The following is a 24,705-nucleotide window of genomic DNA, read 5'->3' on the forward strand; positions in this document are numbered from 1 at the left end:
AATTTTCAAGTTTTTAAATCTGAGTCTACAACCATTAAAATTTTCAAGGCTTTGTACATGAGGTTTATATGTTTTATTCTAGAGATTTAAAATGTTATTAATGAGGTTTATATGCTTGTAAATAGAGGTTTAAATTATTTTGAAGCAAAATAAAAAAAAACTGAAAGTCACAAAGATTTAAAGTGGTAAAAAAAAATTACGACACAATTATAACTCGAAAATTATTCTTCATGGATCTCATTTGAAAGAGAAAATCGGATAAAAAATATTTATATTTTTAGATTCGCAAAATTTATCATGGGTCATCGAGAAAATAGATGAGAATGATTAGAGAAAAAATGTAAAAAAAATGAGTGAAGGGAATCTTTCCGTTTTTGGCTTGAAAACAAAAGTACTTAGGAATTATAACTGTATAGATTTAGAATTTTAATGCTTTCATACATAGGTTTATATGCTTGCGAGTAGCATTGTAAAATGTTATAAACATAGCTTTAAATGTTTGGATATTAGTGCTGAAAATGGAAGTTAGATAACATTGAAAGTTTTTTCAGTTAAACTACTTGGGAGACACGCTCGAGGATTTTATTTGGAATACAATTATCAGACTCCTTTTTTAATCAAGTATATAGAAGTTCAAGTAAATTTTATTTTTTTGTACATAGTATCCCTCTTATGTAATATTATAAATTTATAGGGTCTGAATAAATCTTGAGAAGCAAAATTGAAACTTCTGACCGCTTTTTCATTTCCATTTACATTCATAACTCCTCGATTTCCTCATCATTAATATTAAAATAATAGAAAACTTCTTGCTTTTGGAATTTGAAAAGTTGAACTTAGAAAGAAAAGAAAAACAAGGAATGCCATTAATTGATTGAAAGAAGGAAATTCCACTGAGCATCATGACTCATGAGTTAATGCAGAGGATACGCATTCCATCTCCAGACTCCAGGTCATCCAAAAAAAAAAAGAAAGAAGCAAATTCATTAATTTTAGAAGAGTGGCGAAATCCCACAGAAGGCATCTACAAAAATTCAGAAAACAAAGTTGAAGAGCTGCGAAATTTAATTTTAATTGAAGTTTGTATTTATTTGTACTTTTTAAAATTATTATACATTGTAACTTTGAGATAAAAAATGATAATTTTTTTATGTATATTTTATACAAATAAAATTATATCTAAGAGAAAAACATTATACTCTTATTTTAAGGTGAAGAAAAGAAACTCAAAACTCTCTAATTCTGACAGAAATTTCAAATATTGATAATCAGATTTCTGAACCAATTCCACGTGATGAATATCGATCAAGAGCATCATTCACAAAGTTCTTTAAGATCATTTAAATATGAAAGAGATCCAGATAAACGTCTCCAACTATCAGATTATCCTACTAATGGTCGATTTAGTGAGCAATCTATTGAACTTCTTACCCTTAGTGCTGGTCTAGACCCATGACAGGTGAAGTCGTTTAGTATTGAAAATGCATGTAAATTGGCATAGAAATTCTACTGGGTAGATTTTACTAGTCAGGAAAAAGCTCTATTAGAATGTCAATTGGGACATTATGAGATTGACATGAGATACAACCCAGTTCTTAAAGACTCCTCATCGTTGGTTGACTTATATATACCGACTAGTGGAAAGTGACAAATCCGTTTGTGTGTCCTCTAGTTGATAGATTGCTTCGACTAACTGCTACTCTTTCCGTCTCAAGTGCTACTACAGAACGAGCTTTTTCAATCATGAAACTTGTTAAAACTGTGCTTCTAAATAAGATGGGTGACAAATTTCTCAGAGACTACATACTTGTTTATATTCAGAAGAAACTAGCCAATAAAATTACTTTAGATGAGATTATTGTTGAATTTGATTTTTTAGGAAATCATAGGTTGAAATTTAAATAATATATGAATTTCATGTTTTTAATTTAGTTTTGATTGACATGATATTTTATTGGTTCTAGTTATTTATTGTATCTTTTTATGAACTCAAATAATGAAAGATTTTATGTTATAAATTTTTTATTATTTATTTTTAAATGATGTTTAGTCCCTCTTATATTAAAATTTCAGTTCCGCCCCTAGAAGGACATATGCGGTTTTAGTATGAGTTGTTAAAAAAAAATATATATATATATAAAATAAAACTAATTTATAACACAAGATTGTTATAGCCCAGTGGTTTGTGCTCTTTACCACACTCATGTAGGTCGTGGGTTCAAGTTTCTCACAATGCAATTCTTTGTAGACTTTCTTCGGATTTGAAAGTAACTGGTAAAATTCTACATGAACCGCATATTCAATCCGCATAGAAGAGAATGTGTGATATTCTCCACGCGGAAGCCAACCGCATACGCATATGCGGTCAATGCAGCTGCATTTTAAAACAATGCGAACTATAATATATTCAAAGATCAGAGAGATTAGTTACAAATGGCGCCTCTTCATGGCTGACTACATTTGGTAAATATGTGGGGTTTGTTCTGCATATATATATACATAGAGAGAGAGAGAGATGGGCTATGGTGCATTGCAATGCATATACCCCTTGTGCATTGGACCATAAATCACTGATTTAAAGTCCAAATGACCGATCCAAGCCTTTCATCTTGTTCTCCATATTAATATGTGCTTGGAGACCAAATTTTACATTTCTTGGAATTTTTTTAGATTGATTGAAAATCTGAAAATATGGGTGAACAGTAAAACAGTAAAAATTTCTGGACCACCAGATCAGCAATTTTCAAAGTGGCTTAATAAATAGTAAAAAATTTCCAAAAAATGTAAAATTCGGCCTCCAAGCACATATTAATATGGAGAACAAGATGAACGGTTTGGATCGGTCATTTGGACTTTGAATTGATGATTTATGGTCCAATGCACGAGGGTGCTTATGCATTGCAATGCACCATAGCCCATCTCTCTCTCTCTCTCTCTCTCTCTCTCTCTCTCTCTCTATATATATATATATATATATATAGAGTTAGGCTGGGGTGTTATGGATAGCATAGTGGCCTCTATGCTACGGCTCAATATTTGAGTTTTCAAAATCCAAACGGTCGATCCGAACTGTTCATCTTATTCTCCATATTAATATCTGCTTGGAGACCAAATTTTATAATTTTCTGAATTTTTTTACTATTTATTAAGCCACTTTGAAAATCGCTAATCCAACGGTTTTACTGTTTTGTGCCGCCACCGTTGGATCAACAATTTTGTAAAATACTTAATAAATAGTAAAAAAATTCAGAAAAATGTAAAATTTGGTCTCCAAGCAGATATTAATATGGAGAATAAGATGAACGGTTCGGATCGACCGTTTGAATTTTGAAAACTCGAATATTGAGCCGTAGCATAGAGGCCACTATGTTATCCATAGCACCCCAGCCTAACTCTATATATATATATATATATAGGAATATGCTAGCATGCTATGCATAGCATAGAGCCCCTCCGTGCAACGCCTTGGATTTTGACTTTTCAAAATTCTAACGGTCGATCCGAACCGTTTATCTTGTTCTCCATATTAATATGTATTTGGGGACCAAATTTTACATTTTTTGGAATTTTTTTACTATTTTTTTAGATTTATTGAAAATAGCTGTTTTCAGCAAATCTGGACCATAAAAAAACAGCGATTTTCAATAAATCTAAAGAAATAGTAAAAAAATTCCAAAAAATGTAAAATTTGGTCTCCAAATACATATTAATATGGAGAACAAGATGAACGGTTCGGATTGACCGTTAGGATTTTGAAAAGTTGAAATCCAAGGCGTTGCATGGAGGGGCTCTATGCTATGCATAGCATGCTAGCATATTCCATATATATATATATATATATATATATATAGAGTTAGGCTGGGGTGCTATGGATAGCATAGTGGCCTCTATGCTACGGCTCAATATTCGAGTTTTCAAAATCCAAACGGTCGATCCGAACCGTTCATCTTATTCTCCATATTAATATCTGCTTGGAGACCAAATTTTATAATTTTCTGAATTTTTTTACTATTTATTAAGCCACTTTGAAAATCGCTAATCCAACGGTTTTACTGTTTTGTGCAGCCACCGTTGGATCAACAATTTTGTAAAATACTTAATAAATAGTAAAAAAAAATCAGAAAAATGTAAAATTTGGTATTCAAGCAGATATTAATATGGAGAATAAGATGAACGGTTCGGATCGACCATTTGGATTTTGAAAACTCGAATATTGAGCCGTAGCATAGAGGCCACTATGCTATCCATAGCACCCCAACCTAACTCTATATATATATATATATATATATATATTTGGGTAAGGCTACGGTGCTATGGGTTTCATAGAGGGCTACGGTGCTACGACTCAATATTTGAGTTTTCAAAATCCTAACGGTCAATCCGAACCGTTCATCTTGTTCTCCATATTAATATGTGTTTGGAGATCAAATTTTATATTTTTTGAAAACTTTTACTATTTTTTTAGATAGGTAGAAAATTAGTTGATCTAAAATATTCTGCACCATTCAGATATTTGATTTTCTACTTATCTAAAAAAAATAGTAAATTTTTTTTTCAAAAAATATAAAATTTGGTGTCTAAACACGTATTAATATGAAGAACAAGATAAACAGTTCGGATTGACTTTTAAAATTTTAAAAACTCAAATATTAAACCGTAACATCGTAGCCATCTATGCAAACAATAGCACCGTAGTCTTACCCCTTTTTTTTTTTTATCAACATAGCCGAATTGACCAGGCCAACTATGACTTATCCACTGCATGTGATGGCTGTAAATCGTTCACGCGCGCGCGCACATACACATGCAGATACGTGTATATGCATAATTTAATTCCAAAAAACAGAATTTTATCAAAGAACTGAAACACCTCTGCTGAGTACTGACAACAAAGTCGCAGCGCCCCGACTGCAACAGACAATTTAATTTAAATCCGACACATACGAGGGTTAGTTGGTTGTTGAATAGTTGGAAACTTGGAATAAATACTGGATGGGCTAGCTAATTAAGATCGTTTTTTTTATAAATATCCAAATGAAATAATAAATTAACGAATTTAGCCCGTTTTTTGAAAAATCTCGTAAAATATCCAAACCGATTGTTGGTTAACCGGTATTAACTCTTCTTTCCGCCTTTCTGTTGACCGGAACGGTGAAATGAAACCGGTTAACCAATAACCGGAAAAGTGTAATGGAACCGGTTATTGGTTAACCGGATTTTAGTAAGGTTAGTCGTTAACCGGAAAATGTATATCACGGTTAACAAATAACCGGAAAGAAGGGGGCTAAGGTTTATTTAAGCTGTGGTTTGACGCTCTGAGTGAAGGAAAGCTGAAAACCGAGAAACTGGAAGCAGAGAAGAGAAGAAAAGAAGGGGTCGTATCAGGTTTTTTTTTTTGAAAGAAAATATTAAATTAGTTTATAATATTTATTAGAATAGTTTAAATTTTTGATTAGATTGTTTAGAATTTTTTGAAATATTATTTAGATTGTTTAGAATTATCTGAAATATTGTTTAGATTATTTAGACTTATTCGGAATATTATTTTGGAATATTGTTTAGAATTTATTTGTTTGGAATGTTTAGAATTTATTTTGAGAATTTATTTTTAGAATTAATTTGTAATTATTTTTGTTGTTATTTGTACTAAAAAAAGTTAGAATTCGTAATTTATTAATTAATTTGGATATTTATACAAATTTCAGTACATATATTGTTCAGACTAAAAATAGCTTTTTTTTAAATTTTAATTATAATTTATAATATAATTAATTAGTTCATTTCAACTGGTTCAGGATATTGTCCAAATAATTTAGAATTTTTTCGAACATTCCAAAATGGTTTAGAATATTTTATAAAATTCGAAAATAGTTAAGGATATTGCAAAATTGTGCAGAATAAGTTAGGAATATTCAAAATGGGCTAGAATAATTTAGGAAATTGTAAAATAATATAGAATAATTTTCATAGGTCCGGACAATTTTTAATTACTTATATGTTGTTATTTTTTGAATTGCCAGACCAATTGAAACAAAAAATGGATAGAACTATTTGTGTGAAGATTTATATTGGAGGAGAAATCCAATACAATGATTGTCACACCCCGCGCCCACGGGTCGTCACAGTCTCCCGCCGTAAGCATACAACGCCGTGTATACTTACAAGGCTATTCAAATCTTACTCAACAATTCAACAGATAATAATATAAACTAAGTTTATAGATACACAAATCAGAGTACACAGTCTGGTCAGAATATAATACAACATAAGTATCTCATCCGGATACCAACCATAAGGCCTACCCTAAATCTATACAACAAAACATATCTAGGGTTATCAAGTGGTAAGCTACTAAGGCCTACTACTCTCGTGCCTCTCCGGAATCAGTCGCACCAGTACCTGTAAAATAACCGGGAGGGTGGGGGTGAGAATAAATTCTTAGTGCGAATTTTGCCACAATTTAGACTATTGGACTTGCAATCAAACTCTATATTCAACAATGAAACCCAAACAATAACAGTTCAAACAGATATATATAATCATAAATAACAGAATGCCAATGCTCGACAACAGTTTAATCAACCTGAAACACAGTTTACGGAATTTCCAAGATGAATTTCAAACACAACATATATTTTGGCTTAACTCAATTCAATAACTCAATTCAATAGGGCTTGTAGCAATTACAGATGTTCTTTCGAGCTGAACCATTATCAAACCCACATCTGTAGGGTTACTGACACCTACAGATGGCCAACCGCTGGACCCTTTATCTGACACCCATCTGTAATCACTTGGCTTAACCGTTTATTAAGGTCTGGTTCGAATCACATAAAGAAAATCCTTTTTAGAATCGTTTCCAATATTCGTCATATTCAATCGACCGTTCAAATGCATTAACACGTAGGAAAATGCCACCGAGCCATAGACGTTACACATGTCACCCATGACCTCAAATCACATCTCATAACATATCTCATATCATCACATAATCACCCTCCCTCGTCCCAACCGGTACTGGGAATATCGAGGGTCGTTCACCTAAGGCCATTTAGGATCCTGGGAATCCAAGTCAGTATACAGCCCGACTTGGCAAATTCATTGGATCCAAGTGCTTAACTTCGTAAATCCATTCACATACACAGTTCGTGGTGACTTTCAATCAAAATCAGATCACAATAGATCAACATAACCTATAACCATACCAGCATGCAAATCATTCAATTCAGATCAATTCGAGTTTAATTTAATTGGGCTATGCAAATGCTCTACGCAATTCAGTGATGCAATCAATGATATTCAACATGACAAACGAATACACAGTTTAATTCCTGAAAATAAAGTATCAAACAAGTCCAAGAATCCCGCACCTTAGTATGACGAGCGTACCGCTTAATTTAAGGATCGGACGTCTCGTATTGCCTCGCTAAGTCTTGCTCAACCGAGCCTACACCTATATTATACGTATACTTGGTTTAATTTGGATTCAGTGGTCCATACGTTTACTTAGGATTTGTACAGTCCTAAATCAATTCTTATGTTTTGGTATCGATTCTTTTCGGTTCCTTCTTTCTTATTAAAAATCTCATAGAACGGTGCACAATTGCATCTAGGCCCTCTAGCCATATACCCTTTCACTTTGGTAACCATCAATCACCGTTTCACTACTTTGGTTCTCGGATCAATTCAATTTACCGATTGGTTAACCCTAATTTGGTCAAAACCTCAAATCAGTCGTTAAATGTTCTAAAAATTCACGATCAGGAGGCAGCCCTACCGATTACAAGTCTTATTGGTCGGGTTAAACAAATCAAATCACGATTATGCCAACTTTCAATTTTGGCACGAAACCCTAGAAATCAGATTTCACAAATCAGAAGAAATCGGGAAAAAGATTGACAAACAAACTAGTAAGGAGTGTAGAGGAACTAGTCCTCGAGCAATTCGAACACAAATCTCGAGTTTAAAACGAGAATCTGAGAAATCGAGAAAATTCGAGGTTTCGAAAGAAAGAAGGAGAGAAAGAAATACCAAATAAGAGGGTTCAGAGAGATCCTCGGCTGCCTACTCGGTTCCAAACTCGATTTCTCGCAACAATCGGAAGTCTGGAAGAAACGGGAACTTCTCACACTCTTTTTCTTCTATTTGGGCGAAAATCTCATGAAAATGGGGAATGGTGAAGAGAGAGAGAGAGAGAAGGTTGGATTTGAGTTTTAGGGTTAAAATTTCTCTGAATGCGGATGCACCCATCCGCACTGCGGGTGGCTTGACCCGCACTCAGCACTTAGTAGATTTTTGGAATGAATTTTAACACAGAAATCACCCGCAGTGCGGGTCACTCACCCGCACTCGGGACTTAGGCAAGAGGTCAGGAAAAGTCCGAGCGTAGTGCGGATGAACCCCACCCGCAGTGCGGGTCAACCTCATCCGCACTCAGTACTTAGCCGATTTTAGGAAATTCAGTTCAATACAAAAATTCATGAGTGCGGCTGAACCCATCCGCAGTGCGGGTCACTCACCCGCACTCAGTACTTAGCTAATTTTTCAGAATTTCAAATCAACACATGTTTGAATGAGTGCGGATGCACCCACCCGCAGTGCGGGTCAACCCATCCGCACTCAGCCTATAAAATCTCAAAATCTCGAAATTTCAACGCGGTTTTGATTCATACTTAATTTACTTATTTAGGGGAACCTTAATTAAGGTTTAAACTTCATTTTTATTAGCAAAATTTTTAATTCTTGCTTTTAAATCCTTTGACTTTAATTACTAAAATTTCGTAACGTAACAATGATGATGGGGTATTTTACAGTACCCGAGCTAAATACTCGTTACCGCTAACCGTGAACCACAACTTTGATTATCTTCGGAATGAGATTTATAAATTGGTTGGGTATAATGTTAGTCAAGCAAATCTGGAAATCCAAGCCAGATTTAATATGTCTACCGATGGGGGATGTGACCATCAGTTAATACCTGTAATAAACCAACAATCTTTTGAAATGATTTTAGGAATTGTGTCGTCATTTTCACAAATGTTACCGATTCTTGAGTTATATGTAGAATTGGAACCGAACTACACCAATTAGATTCCTGAACCTCGATCCCGACCCAGTACCAGTCAGAATCCTGTGGATCCCGACCCAATACCAGTTAGATCCCGACCTAGTACCGGTCGGCACTCTGTGGATATACCAGTGAGACCCCGACCCAGTATCGGTAGCAACTCTGTGGATCTACCAGTTAGACCTCGACACAGTACCAGTCGAAACTCTGTGGATCTACCAAGCACATCCCGACCCAGTACCAGTCGGGTCCGTAGACAGGTACGTAATTATTCGCATGTCCCCGTGGATGCAATTGATTCTGACAGTTTGGAGAGTGGAGATGAGATGCTCTCAGGTGAGTCATCGGGTTCGGACGATGATATTGAACCGCCCAGCCAGTCACCTTCACAGTACCGTCAAACACATACCCGTCAAGCACAGTACCCGATAACTGGTCGGGAAAGTATGACACATCCGGTTGATAGTTTCAATGACATATCCGGTTTTCGGCCTGCGGATGTCGATTTTTTTGGCAGGTCAAAAAAAACATTCGATAATCCATTGGCTAAGGGTGTAGTTTATGAGTCGAAAACGGCTCTAAAGATAGCAATCAATAAGTTCCATCTCGATAAGAATTGTGAGTGCAAGGTCCTTAGAAGCGAACCTAGACGTTACGAGGTGGTGTGCAGAGATAAATTTTGTAAATTTAAGGTATGCGCGAAGCAGAACGGCCTTTCAGAATCTTGGATTATTACGAAACAAGCATATCCTCACACATGCACAGTATCGGCAACACGTACTGATCATTGTCAGCTTACAGCAGAGATGGTTGCCCTTGCGATTGATAAGACCATTAGAAGGGATGTGTGCTCTCCTATAAATCATACCCGAGATATCGTCATGCAGAAATATAATAAGGTAACCCCCAAGTACAACAAATTATGGAGAGGCCGTGAGCTTGCTATTGCAAATCTGTTTGGGAGTTGGGAGAACTCGTACAACTTGCTTATTCCACTATTGGAAGCCATCAAAAGAACGAATCCAGGAACTAAGTATTGTGTGACCTCGACCCCGATTGATGGAGAAACTGAAAGGCTTTTCCACAGAGCGGCATGGGCATTTGGAGCGTGTATTGCAGCGATACCATTTCTCAGACCAGTGATTAGTATCGATGCATGTTTCATGTCGGGACGGTACCAAGGTAGGCTGCTAATGGCATGCATGTACGATGCGGAAAACCAATTGCTTCCGTTGGCTTTTGCAATTGTGGAGAAAGAAAGCGCTGACAATTGGAGTTTTTTTATGAGATGGTTAAGATTGGAAGTCATTGGAGATTATCGATTCTTTTGTGTCGTATCGGATAGACATTTGGGGATCAAAGCCGTGTTCCAGGATCCACATCTCGGATAGGATGAGTCGACCGATCAATGTGTGCATCGGTATTGTTCTCAACATGTTGCTGAAAACCTCTTCAAGCACGTGGGGCGTAAGAGAGAGGTTAGCGATAAGTTCATATCTGGAGTGAACAAATGCAAACCTAGAAGGTTGCGGGAGATGTTACAAGACTTTGAAATTGGTTGTCCGGAGGCTATCGACTACCTTAACAAGGTGGGTAAGAGAAACCCTAATGATGAAGATGAGCTTCCATGTCCAGAGAAGTTGTATCAAGCAGAGGACGGAGGTCACCGATGGGGGATAATGACAACAAATGGGTCAGAGTCACTGAACGCCGTGTTCAAAATTAGTCGGCGATTACCGGTTGCAGCGGTCGTGGAGGATACGTTTTATAAATTGAATAAATGGTTTTTTGAACGATGAAACAAATCTCAAATGTCATGTCAGCATGGTCAGGTGTGGTCCGACCGTGTAACTAAGTTATTGCAAAAGCGTATCGAGAAGGGAAGGGACATGACTGTGATTCCTTATCGTACCGGTCATGGACTTTTTGAGGTCCTAGTTAAGGGTGAAAAAATTCCAGCAAGGCGTAATCAGCCGAGACTTGAGTATAACTAAATAAATAACTAGATTGAAACATACCCTTCCCTGCTGGGTCACTGTCGGAAGCTTGCTGTAGACCCTCCCGTATGGCTCCTAATTTACATGATCCTCCGTCAAACTCTGAAACTGGCCCCGCGGGATACGTGCACCCTGGGTCTTGAAGTGGGAGGATGACACGTATTTGTGTGGACCACACCATTTGTATGCAAAAGATACGCATGTATCGAGCGTTGGAGCACCCCAGGTAGGTTCCCAGTTTTTAGTTTGAGGCTCAGGCCAAAGAACTGGAAAGCAGGTCCACGACCAGTGCTGCAAAAGCATCACCGGCCCATGCATAGATCCTCTATCGGGCTCGGTAGCGACACATAGATGTCGATACAGATATGCAAGAACGGCTCCACCCCAATTATACGGTACCGGCTGGTCCAAATTCACAATTAGATCGAGATACCATAACGGTATCCCGTCCCCGCTACTGTCTGGGAACAAACTGGACGACATCAGGTCCAAGATATATGCACAGACATACCTAGAAAATTTTAAGACAATGTGAGTACATTATTGATAGGCTAAAGCACGAATAAATTGATATATATATGTATATATATATATATATATATATAGAGGTAGGCTAATATACAATCGATTGTTCCTGAGGTCCCGTACAACTAAGTCATTTTCTAATTTTTAAAGTCCAAATGATCGATCCAAACCGTTCATCTTGTTCTCCATATTAATATGTACTTGGAGACCAAATTTTACATTTTTCTGAATTTTTTTACTATTTATTAAGCCGCTTTGAAAATCCTTGATCCAACGGTGGCTTCTGATTTTACTATTTTGTTAAGCCACCGTTGGATCAGCGGTTTGCAAAGTGGCTTAATAAATAGTAAAAAAATTCAGAAAAATGTAAAATTTGGTCTCCAAGCACATATTAATATGGAGAACAAGATGAACGGTTTGGATCGATCATTTGGACTTTAAAAATTAGAAAATGACTTGGTTGTACGGGACCTCAGGAACAATCGATTGTATATTAGCCTACCTCTATATATATATATATATATATATATATATAGAGTTAGGCTGGGGTGCTATGGATAGCATAGTGGCCTCTATGCTACGGCTCAATATTCGAGTTTTCAAAATTCAAACGGTCGATCCGAACCGTTCATCTTATTCTCCATATTAATATCTGCTTGGAGACCAAATTTTATAATTTTCTGAATTTTTTTACTATTTATTAAGCCACTTTGAAAATCGCTAATCCAACGGTTTTACTGTTTTGTGCAGCCACCGTTGGATCAACAATTTTGTAAAATACTTAATAAATAGTAAAAAAATTCAGAAAAATGTAAAATTTGGTCTCCAAGCATATATTAATATGGAAAATAAGATGAACGGTTCGGATCGACCGTTTGGATTTTGAAAACTCAAATATTGAGCCGTAGCATAGAGGCCACTATGTTATCCATAGCACCCCAGCCTAACTCTATATATATATATGTATATATATATGTATGTATATATATGTATGTATATATATATATGTATGTATATATATATATATATATATGTATATATATATATATATATATAGTTAGTTAGTTAGTTACCACTTCAGCGTTTGATCGTTGCGATCAGCCGGTAGCTCCTGAAATCGTTCACGAAACTTAGATTTCAGGAAAGTCAACTCCATGCTTCTTTCATTTCCCTCAGGCCCTCATTTTTTCATAAGTTTACTCTGCTCATGCTCTTTAATTCCTAAAAACTCGAAGAGCCGGCCTTTTGCGTTCCTACCGTCTGTACTCCCCGTCACTAGGACTCCCGTAATGGGCAAACCCCATAAACAGCTCACGTCTTCTAAAGTAACTGTAGTTTATCAAATAAAAAAATATAAATTCTTCATTTTAATTATCAGTAAATTATCACGAAGAACATATTTATTTAAAGTAATTCTCAACTTAATACCTGTCATCTCTCCGAAGGGAAGATGAAAGGTGTGTGTCTCAGGACGCCACCGCTCCACGAGTCCATGTATCAGCGCCGCATCAATTTTTTTGTGAGGCATGACTGCGATCTGGTATAAACCCAATCGAATCAAGAATGGCGCGTATGCAACGTGGTACGCGGTCTGGCAACGGTAGTGCTTCACGTTTATAACCTCTTTTCTCTACATCCGGTTAATGAAAAATATAAATTAAAACCAGAATATATTTCTGAACAAGTAAATAAAAGAAATAACTGATTGTTTACCTCCTCAGAAGCATGACACACTCTGTGACTGCTGTGCGGTATCCACAACAGATCACTAAATGTATCCTGCACCATATCTATTTCATCATTTATTTCGTCTGCCATGCTACAAAATTAATTCAAAGTTAATTAATTATTTTCGAAATTTTTAATAGTACTATTAGGAGTGTCAATACCATCCTTTTGTGAGTGTTGTGCTACAAAACTAATCAGTACGGACCCCCTATGTGAGTGTTGTGCACGGCAATCTTTAATATTTGTACGGATTTAAATCGAATGGTTGTGATTTTAACTTAAAATTTGAGTTAACTCAAAGGATATGAATTCATGGTTGGTATAATTAGTGTGTTTGGATGGAGCAATAATAACACTAATATGAAAATAACACTATTCTTTTGAGTTATTCGATGTTTGGATGAAGAGCTACCCACTATTCTTTGTTTGTCTTTTATAGTTTAGTTTACTATTCAGCTAGCAACTATTTTTCATTCTTAAATTAGTCACTATTCTCACTGACCCACTTCTCCATCTGAACACATGCATGCATTTCCGTTTAAGTAACGGTTATTGATTGTTGCTCACTACTATTGTGGAGCATTGTCCGGAAGATTTCTTAAGTTAATTATATGATGGCTATTTAACCGTTATTACGTCCGGCCTACAGTTGTAGAAGGATTAATTAACAATTATTTCTGATAGTCCAACTCGAAATTGGTTTGTCATTTTTATTTTCAAGACAACCTCAGTTGTTATAGGAAATATGTTGTTATTCCTTGGAAATAACAGGAACTGTATTATATTGATTTCAACAAGGTGAGTTTTTTCATGCACAAATTTCAACAAAAATCAATAATTGAAATCAGAATAACAGAGTCCTCATTGTTAAGAAATAACAACATATTTATTTCCGTCGTTATTATAATGGTTGAGTTAAACGTTATGTGTGTTACTTTGCGTGTTATTGGTTCTTTCAATAATTATAATGATCAAGAACTATACAATAGTTGCTAGCTCCAATGTAAATTTATTTCAGAAAAAAATTCAGCACTGGAGTTTTTGCGGTCCCCAGGCAGTTATAGTAGTTATGGTGTAGGGACAGTGCGGAGACGTTTAGAGGATTTGATTGGGGGTGACCATTATTTACGTAAAAATTGCTTAACTCATAACACCTTATTTTGGATGGAGAGTAGAGGAAGGGAAGGAATGGAAAAAAAAAAAATTTCTGTTGAATCGTGTTTGGTTGACAAAATTATGTCGGAGGTGAATGGTACAAGAGTGAAAGGTTTAACATTGTATCATTATAATCAATAGAATCAGGTTCCCTCCCAATTTGGGGTGTAACATATGGAAATAAATTTTGTTGCAAATATTTAAAAAAAAAAATAACATTAATGTTCAACCCTATATCTTACCTATATAATTCTCATACAAATATTTTGTCACAATCCTACAACAGTCACCGAATTTTTCATCAACCTTCTAAATTTTAATCAACTAAATAAGAAATAAAACATAAAAGAAAATTAATTTATTTTTCCTCATTAATCATTCAAACACTAAGATATTAAATATGTTAATCTTTCTTTCTATTCTTCACCTCCCCAGTTCCTCTACTCTCCATCCAAATAGATGTAAGTATAAATATTTTTATATATATGTATTAATACTTAAAAAAAAAAATTCAGCGTCGGTGTTTTTACGGTTCCTCTAGACAATTATGATAGTTATAATGCAGAAAAGGGACAATAACTGTTGTACATAAACTGTTATAAGAATTCCAATTTAAAACGACAGATACCTTTCAGAATATTATATAACACTTCTATTAAAAAAGACATAATAAGACAAGTTCAGAGTTTCGGATTGTCTGAGATAGGGATCAAGTTGAACTGTTGAAGTACTATTAAATTAAAAGTCTTCATTTATATATGAGTAAGGCTCCGCGCGGTGCTATGAGTTGTATAGAGGACTACGGTGTTATGGTTTAATATTTGAGTTTTTAAAATTATAACGTTTGATCTGAACTGTTTATCTTGTTCTCCATATTAATATGTGTTTGAAGACCAAATTTTATATTTTTCGAAAAAAAATTACTATTTTTTTAGATAGGTAAAAAATCATTTGATCTAAAAAATTATGCTTCATTCAGATATTTAATTTTCTATCTATCTAAAAAAATAGTAAAAAAATTTCAAAAAATATAAAATTTGGTCTCGAAACACATATTAATATGGAGAACAAGATGAACGGTTTGGATCGACCGTTAGGACTTTGAAAACTCGAATATTGAGCCGTAGCACCGTAGCTAGCTCTCTCTGCAACTCATAGCACCTTAGCCTTACTCTTTATATATATATATATAGAGAGAGAGAGAGAGATGGGCTATGGTGCATTGCAATGCATGAACCCCCTTATGCATTGCACTATAAATCACGGATTTGAAGTCCAAACGACCGATCTGAACCGTTCATCTTGTTCTTCATATTAATATGTACTTGGGGACCAAATTTTACGTTTTTTGGAATTTTTTTTACTATTTATTAAGCAATTTTGAAAATCGCTGATCTGATGGTCCAGAAAATTTTACTGTTTTTTACTGTTCACAGCAAAACAGCAATTTTCAAAAATGCTTAATAAATAGTAAAAAAATTCCAAAAAATATAAAATTTGATCTCCAAACACATTTTAATATGGATTAAACATCTAACAGTTCGGATCGGTCGTTTGGACTTTAAATCCATGATTTATAGTGCAATGCATAAGGGGGTTCATGCATTGCAATGCACCATAGCCCATCTATATATAATTATATATATCGGATGATGTAATGTGAATTCGATTCGTCGTATATCAGACTAACAATACTAGAGGGCTAGCTAGAGGCCATTTATTGGAGGTGTTAATAGCACCATATACGGAGCTCATCCTGTATCTACTTGATTAAATTCGGCAAGGGCAGGTCAGTGCATGAGAAAAATCATAGCCTCTTTTCCTTCAATGTAAGGACGAGTTGCCAATTGGGGTTAGCAATAGTGAATGCGTACAGCTCAGATCTCTGAAAGAGTCAAAGACGTAACAATAAGTGTGATCTATTTAATATAACATGTACTGGTCATTAGGGGTGTCAATGGCACCCTTTTATCCGTTTATCCGACCCGTACCGTATTCGATAAGACGGGTATGGGTAAGATTTTTTTTTCGTAAACTTATCGGGTACGGGTACAGGTAAAGATTTTTTTTCGTTATCAAAACGGGTAAGGGTACGGGTAGAGCCTATTTCGTACCCGTTACCCGATCGGGTAATTATATAAAAAAATTGTATATATTATATATCTTAATGAGCATTGAATTACTATCCCTCTCCAACAGTCCAACTGGCAACTACTCTTAATCTTAGAAAATAAAATTTATTAAATTTTCTAAGTTGAACAATTGACCATTTATGTAACTGTGTTAAATATAATCACCGTTAAAGTACTTGAACAATTGACCATCTTGCTTTTATTTGCATACCTGATTTTTTTAATTAAAGAACAGAGATATTGTTTTTTTAAATTTGTGTTTTGATAAAAATCAATATAGTTAGAATTAATTTTCATATTAGTAGTGTGATTATATATGTGACAAATAAATGTGTCTTAGTGTTTTATTTAATAAATAATAAAAATAATTATTATACAAGTATTAACCGTTATTTACCCGCTACCGTTTCGTTATCCGACAACTATAACGGGTAAGGGTAGGGTACGGGTAAGGCAATTTGTAACGGGTAAGGGTAGGGTACGGGTAAGAATAATTTGTGACGGGTACGGGTATGAAAATGCTTCCACCCGACCCTTACCGTACCCGTTAACACCCCTACTGGTCATACTATCCCCCAGTGGAACTAGAAAATTTAAATTAAAAATTAAAAATTAAACATAAAATATATAATATGTGGTTATTAAAATTTTTACAATTACAAAGTGAGTTTTCACCACTAAATTATAAGTCAGTGTTGTAAATAACAGTATGCTCTTGTCAGACAGATTTGGTACCACCAAACGATTAATTGGCCATGCACAATTGGAAATAATCAGCCGATTAATCGAAAAAATTTGTGATGGTTTGATCGCCACTAACGACTAATTGTCCTAAACAGTTATTTTTTACAATATTGTTATAAGCACACACGTAATATTTATGAGGGAAACCGACATATTTAAATTTTAAAAAATAATTAAATTTTCAATATAAATTATTAATGTTTTTAAAATATATGATGAGAGTGTTAAGCAGTGCTTGACTATAAATCCGTACCTGATGTTGGCATCGTAAAATCAAAATATGTAATATATCCAGAAGCCTAATTAGAATGCAAATATAAATTAAAATCATGAGGGTACATATTTATATTTTATTTTGACAAATTAGAATTTAAAGGGGGCTTTACAGGAACGGTGGATTAATTAGAGTTCAAAGCCAAAAGTGTCCAGAAGAGCACAATAAAAGCTCTTTACAAAATACTTATTTTGTCAACAAATTAAGAATATTTGCATCGATATCTAAACAAAACTATATATATATGGTCCCACGCTTCGCGACGAGCTTGTTTCTTTAAGTGGATTATATATTTAAAAGAAAATCATATAATTAATAATGGGATGCTTAATTGCTTATCGGTTAATTGATGCAATATATTCACGTATATATATGATCAGCACTTATCAAATTTTATGGTTATATATATATAGGAAAATTTAAATAGACACAATAAATACACTTTGCGTGAACATAATATTTTAGAATCAGACAACCATATAAATTTAAAAATCTGTACTATTGGTCAGGAGTCATTTATGCATGATTATTGCCAAGAATTAAATTTGTATTTTTATCCATTTTAGTATAGTATAGATTAGCATGACCTCTCAGGATCAAATAAAATCTAACTAACGGGCTCAATAAATTACAAATTAAATGCGTAATGTGGGTGAGACGATACAACGCAGGCTATTAAAAAGGAATAATTATTTTAGTACATGTGCGCTACAGTACCTGTGCGCTACAGTACCTGCACTACAGTACTCGTGCTACAGTATCCGTACTTAGAAGAATAATGTATTATGGTCCCTATTAATTATATAGTCTCAACTAATTATTATTATAAAATTCCAGCAGCATCATTTCTCTATGGTCCCCACTAATTATATAGTTTTCCTTTTACAATTCCCGCACTCATTCTCACATCAACTTTTATTGTGGCGGAACACAGTGATGGATAAAGGTTGCTAAGCCACCCCCATAAATTAAAATTTTATAGTTTGGTCCATTAGATATTGTAAATTTTATATGGATAAAGGTTGCTAAGCCCCCGTTATAAAATGAAATTGCACTATATTTGAATTTTCAGTCTCCTCAATCTCTATTTTCTAGTTCTGTCCTTGAACTTTTCTCTAATAAAAATAATTGAGTTCATAGGAATAAATACTTCAATGCATAGATATAAATATTTTCAGTACTTAGATATTAATATTTTCAGTGTCATATGTAAAACATACTTAGATATATATGTATATCTTCGTAGTTATAAATACTTAGAAGATAAGATTACACTTAAAAAAAATATTAATACTTTAATGCGTGACTTGTTATGATTATCCTTTTTCGAGTTTCACAATCATCTCCACATCAGCCTACCTCTAACAAAAAATATAGTTGACCTCATACTTATAAATACTTCAATGTATAAGTATAAATACTTTCAATATTTAGATATTAATACTTTCAGTGTCATATGTAAAAAATACTTGCATATATAGGTATAAATACTTGTACGACGAAGTATAAATACTTGCCCAACAACAAGTATGAAAGTACGTCATCATGGATCTCATTTGAAAGAAAAAATTACGTAGATATTAATAATATGGGAAAAGAATTAAAATTGTGGAGATTTTGCAGTCCCTGCAGGAGGTTATCTTTCTGCATTTAATTTTCGGTGGTCCCCCCGCGGGTACAGTGCCGCGGATACTATTATCTTCTCGCTACAGTATCCGCACAATAAATAATTGCTCATCTCATAGCTATAAATACTTCCGTACATAGGTATAAACTAGTAATCGTGCCCGTGCACAGCAACGGGAGCAAATTATGTAGTAGAAAACATTAAGCTCCTTAATAAGGAGGAGAGATAATTTAAATCAAATTTGTAGAGAAAAATAGTTAAATAATATATTTATCTACAAGATAACACATGTGAACTCTAGTGTAGTGGTAAGAATTTTGGCACCAGCAGAACCCAACTGGGTTCGAATCCCACCTTCAGCAGAAAAAAAGAAAAAGGGTGCGCGGTGCAACCTTCAGCAGAAAAAAAGAAAAAGGGTGCCCGGTGCACAGGCTCGGTCCGCAGGTGCCGTGCGTGGTTTAGAGGCGTGGTCCACGGGTGCGGCGCGCAGTCTACGGGCACTGGGATCATATGCGGCGCGACTAATGCATACTTAAGTGTTGAAGCTCATAATTTGAAAAATTCATCTATGTGCGATCTGAAAATTCAACGGCTAAGCATCATTCCGAAAAAAAATCAGTAAATCAGGACCCTTGCAGGATCTAGACATTAATACTTTAGAAAAAAATCAGTAAATCAGTAAATCAGTAAATCAGGACCCTTGCAGGATTTAGAAAAATCAGTAAATCACTGCATAGATATTAATACTTTAGAAAAAAAAAATCGAATTGTGGAGTTTTTGTGATCCCCACAAAAAGTTTTTTTTATATTTAATTTTTGATAGTTCCCTACAGATACAGTGCGAAAACTGTAGCGCGAGTACTATTATCAGCTACCATTAAAAAAGAGGAAATAGTGAGGCCCCTTTTAGGTGGAAAATTTTGAAAATCTGTGAGATACGCAACGCTAAATGCGGTTTTCTTGTGATAATGCGGACGTTTACTAAAAGACTCAAAACCCATACTAGTCAATTGCCATGCATTTAACACGACCGTGTATACATGCATGAACAATGTAGTTGTCCACCTCTTTACACGTGTCACCATGACATAAACAGTATGGCTCCTTTTTTACTACGAGTGTGCGCTAGACATAACGGATGCCGACATTTATGAATGTGTCCGACTATAAATTATAAAAAGAAATTAAAAGATTCCAAATGTCTAGTTATTTTCGTGTTATAAAAATGTGTCTCATATTTTTATTTTCACTTTTAAAGTCTAAATATATATATATAGAGAGAGAGATGGACTTGGGTGAGACGCGGAGCACCACGCGTTTGTACTTCACGCCATATTTTTATTTTGAAAGTCCAAACAACTGATCTGATCGAACCGTTAGATGTAATCTCCATATTGAAATGTGCTTGGAGACCAAATTTTATATTTTTTGGAATTTTTTTACTATTTATTAAGCCACTTTGAAAATCTGAAAATTCGGATAAACAGTAAAAACAGTAAAAATTTCTGGACCACCGGATCAGTGATTTTCAAAGTGGCTTAATAAATAGTAAAAAAATTTCAACAAATGTAAAATTTGGTCTCCAAGCACATTTCAATATGGAGATCGTGTTGAGCGGTTCGGATCGGTTGTTTGGATTTTCAAAATAGCTAAAATGTACCATGGAGCACCAAACGCATATACTCCGCGTCTCACCCAAGCCCATCTCTCTCTCTATATATATATATATATATATATTTAAACTCAACTGACAGGGGTTGTCAGGAATATATTGAATCCAACATCCGGTTACAAGAAAAACGCCTCATATCACCTAAGACCCCTCATAAAACAGGAAATAAAAACTCATAACAGCTAGCACCGGTTATTCGTTTATCTCTCTCTGTACCAGTGACAACCCCACTGGTACCATCCGCTGCAGCAATGGCTGTACCAGAGACAGCTCCGCTGGAAGTCTAAATAATTGATCCCACCTGATTAACATAATTATTATATTAAAATATACTTTGTAAGCCAATTATTATAGTAGAACTATGGTGTTCTTAAGTTCACCAAGCTCTTTGGTGAACTCAAGTTTAAAGTCCATAAAATCGGCTTTAAATGATAAATTCAAACAGTTGAAACCCGCCTACCTTATGAGTGATGTGTCTACATGTAATTTTTTTTTTTTTAGCCTTTTACTATTATTCCAAATAGGTAAAAAAATTTACGAGATTTTGAATCATTCAAAAACAATAATTTTATATTTATTTTAAAAATAGTAAAAATATTAAAAAAATATATAAATATTGGTCTTGTCATGCAAGGTCAAGCTAACTGATCTGGTTACATCACGTGGCACGTTACAAACTAAATTTTTTAGCATTATTTCTTAATTATAATTTATTTTATTATTGTTTTCCATTTTTAAGTATATTTTGTTATTTGTATTTATGAACTAACTGAAAATTTGAAAACAATAATTAAATGTGATAAATCACGTTACATTTGATCACGTTAGATGTGGTCGACTTAACGTGATGTTATCATTCGCGTGATGTGACAGTGTTGCATTTTAGTTTCGTCATATTAATGAATGTAATTGTCACAGTTGCTTATTTAGATTTACTGTAGCCATCATTTTATAGCAGTTCATGTAGTGGATGATAACAAATAAAATTAAGGAGGAAGTAAAAAGAAAACAAAAACAACAATATGATAATATAAGAGATAGGTACATAATAACAGGTCCGTTCGGTAAACTATTCAAATAGAGAAAAAAATGAAGAAAAGTGGAATTTGAAATATGCTTCAATTTCTTATTGTTTTGATTGTGTTCGGTTGATGGTGGAATAGTGAAAGAATATTGGTAAACGAGTTAAACTCATTTTTTAATGGTGGAATAGTGAAAGAATATATATTGATAAACGAGTTAAACTCATCTCTTAAAAAATGTCAATTTTTTGTTTCACCTTTCCAATAGAATATATAGAATAGAGAATTGATTTACAGAGGAATATAGAAGAGATAAAAATATTAAAAATAAAAATTTAAATCTAATTCCACTTTCTCAATTTTCTGATTTCATTTGCTGTTTTTTTTTTTAAAAAATTTGACAGAAATAAAACTTTTTGTTCCACTCTATTTCACTCCTATCAAACGGGTTCAACGAGAAAATTCGGAAAAGCGGACTAAATTTTAATGGGGGGGGGGGGGGGGGGGGAGGGGGGGTTTCAGATTTATGAGTCTATTTTCATGTTTAGATTGGTGTTGAATTAGAAAAGGAGTTATATGCAGTAGTGACTAGCGAATGTGATAAAAAAAAAGTTTTCATCAAAAAAACAAAGAATGTGATAAAAAAAGCTCCTGATAACAAACTTTTGCACGAATAACGTTTTGGAAAATAAATCTGGTACGATCCTGAGAGATTGTAGGGTCCTACGATTCTAAATCTAACCTTTTATTTTTTTGAGTTGTATGAATCACCAAGGAAGTTGTTTTTATGCACGAATCTCAAAATAAATAAAAGGTTGGATTTCGAATCGTAAGACCCTACAATCCTCTTTAGGATCGTAGCAGATTTATTTCGTAAGTTCTGAGCACTGAGCAGAGCATCCAGATGATTTGACAAATCTGTAGGATACGCTGGTCCCTGTACTGAATTTGTATCCTCTATTTAGTCACAAAAAAAAAAAAAATGTATCCTCTGAGAGTCAGAGAATACATTTTGAGTTGAAGATATGAACCGTCCAATTTAAACGTGCACTACCCGTGTGTTATGATGTGGATCGGATTGATCCGATTTTTAATTGTATGCTCTGAAAATTAACTCAAATGATACATTATTAATATAGAGGATCCGTATTCCCTCGTACTTATCCCTACTTGGGCCATTCAGTATATGATATTTGAGTATTCAAGTTAAAATTTAAGAGGAATTTCACGTGTATTTTTCGGAAATTATTTTTATATTTCAAAATTAAAAAACTTACAAATTTATTTATTTTATTATTTTCATTAAAACTCATTTTATATTTATATAATTAGAATTTTATTTTTCATTAATAATTAAAAAATATATAGTATGTGTAAGAAAATTGTGCAATATTCTAATTATTCAATTTGTGAAGATAAATGATGTATTTTTCTACATTTGATTTATACACAGTTACATTTAGACATACACATATGTGTGCATTACAAATAGGAAAATAAACAGTTTGCTAGAGTTTAGGATTTTGCTAGAGAAAACTGGTAATTACACGAGTGAATATTTCTTTTACACATCTTACGTAACTTTTTTTTTAATAAAAGGTAAAATATTAACTTTATAAACTTAAAATATTTTTAATAGAAAAAAATAAATTAAGTAAATTTGTGAGTTTTTGTATCTTTCTAGGGTAAATATGGTTTTATTAATTTTAGGAAAAATATGTAATTTTGAGATTTTTGAAAGAGATCGATGTACATAAAATTACTCCTAAAATTTAAGGTTTTATTTGGATTGTAAGAAAATTAAAACAAAAACATGGTATTCAGGATATTGAGAGGGAACATTAAGTAACACGTTTTCGCATAAATATTTAAGTCATTATTTTTTTTTCCTTTTTTTTAAAGAAATATGAAAGTCAAGCCTTCAAATTTCATATATCTATTATTACAACAAATAATTTTTTTCTATTCGTATTTTGAACTCATGACATTTTATATCAAAATACATGTGTCTTTGTCACTAAATCAAAAACGGATTATTTTAAGTCATTTGTTTGTTTTAAGATATGTATAGATTATTTCTAAAAGTTAATTTTTATAAATCTGTATGAAAATTAAACTATTAAAGTTTGATCGTGTGAGAAGAGTGCGTGTTAAATTAATAGTGTGAAAATTATGTTAGAAATTTGGTCGGTTCGCTATATTTTAGCGAAAAAAATAAAAATTAGTTCACACCATTCAATAAGGATAATATTGAAAACTACATAGAATCAGTTATACATTTTTATGACTGAAGTTATAAATAAAATGAGGAACAATATATTTTTAATTTAGTCAGTTTTTTTTTTGTGATAAAAGTGGAATATTTTCATACAGGATATCGAGTCTAATAGGAAAATCAATCAATTTAGTCAATTTTGATTCTATCCCCTCTAATGTATCGTAGCATATTTTAGAAATTAAATAATATTAACAAATAACAGACGAGATCAGGGGACAAGGTAACAAAACTTTTTTATAATTAAGTTACAAGAAATAATACTTCTGTTCAACGAGAGAACGGAAGGAATATTTTCATATTTTGACGGTGAAACAAGAAATATTTTTGTTTACCATTTAAGTCAATCATTTAGTGACATATACAAGCAGGTCCTAAAATTGTTGCCATAACGGAATATTTTCATATTTTGTCGAATCAAGTACCCAACGAATATATGTCCTTTGCACAAAAGGATTCTATTATATATATGGTGCAAAGATCAAAT

General features: G+C 33.7%; 1 protein-coding gene across 1 annotated transcript; it reads right to left on the reverse strand.

The window, feature by feature from the left end:
* Positions 1-11,139: 11,139 nt before the first annotated feature.
* On the reverse strand, positions 11,140-13,407 carry LOC144559371 (serine/threonine-protein phosphatase 7 long form homolog). The gene is made up of 4 exons (XM_078308386.1): positions 13,303-13,407; positions 13,018-13,219; positions 12,663-12,768; positions 11,140-11,575 (listed from the first exon to the last, which is right to left on the reverse strand). Exons 1-4 carry the CDS (start codon positions 13,405-13,407, stop codon positions 11,140-11,142), a joined length of 849 nt encoding a protein of 282 aa, XP_078164512.1.
* Between the last annotated feature and the right edge of the window lie 11,298 nt (positions 13,408-24,705).

Source organism: Carex rostrata, chromosome 9 (assembly GCF_964058835.1).
Source record: "Carex rostrata chromosome 9, lpCarRost1.2, whole genome shotgun sequence".
NCBI classification, from domain to species: domain Eukaryota; kingdom Viridiplantae; phylum Streptophyta; class Magnoliopsida; order Poales; family Cyperaceae; genus Carex; species Carex rostrata.

Coding starts and splice junctions, on each gene's coding strand:
- LOC144559371 (XM_078308386.1), bottom strand. CDS start 13,407: ATGGCAGACGAAATAAATGATGAAATAGATATGGTGCAGGATACATTT. Junction 12,769..13,017: donor TCCCTTCGGAGAGATGACAG/GTATTAAGTTGA, acceptor TGAAAAAATGAG/GGCCTGAGGGAAATGAAAGA. Junction 11,576..12,662: donor AACGATCAAACGCTGAAGTG/GTAACTAACTAA, acceptor AAAATTTTCTAG/GTATGTCTGTGCATATATCT.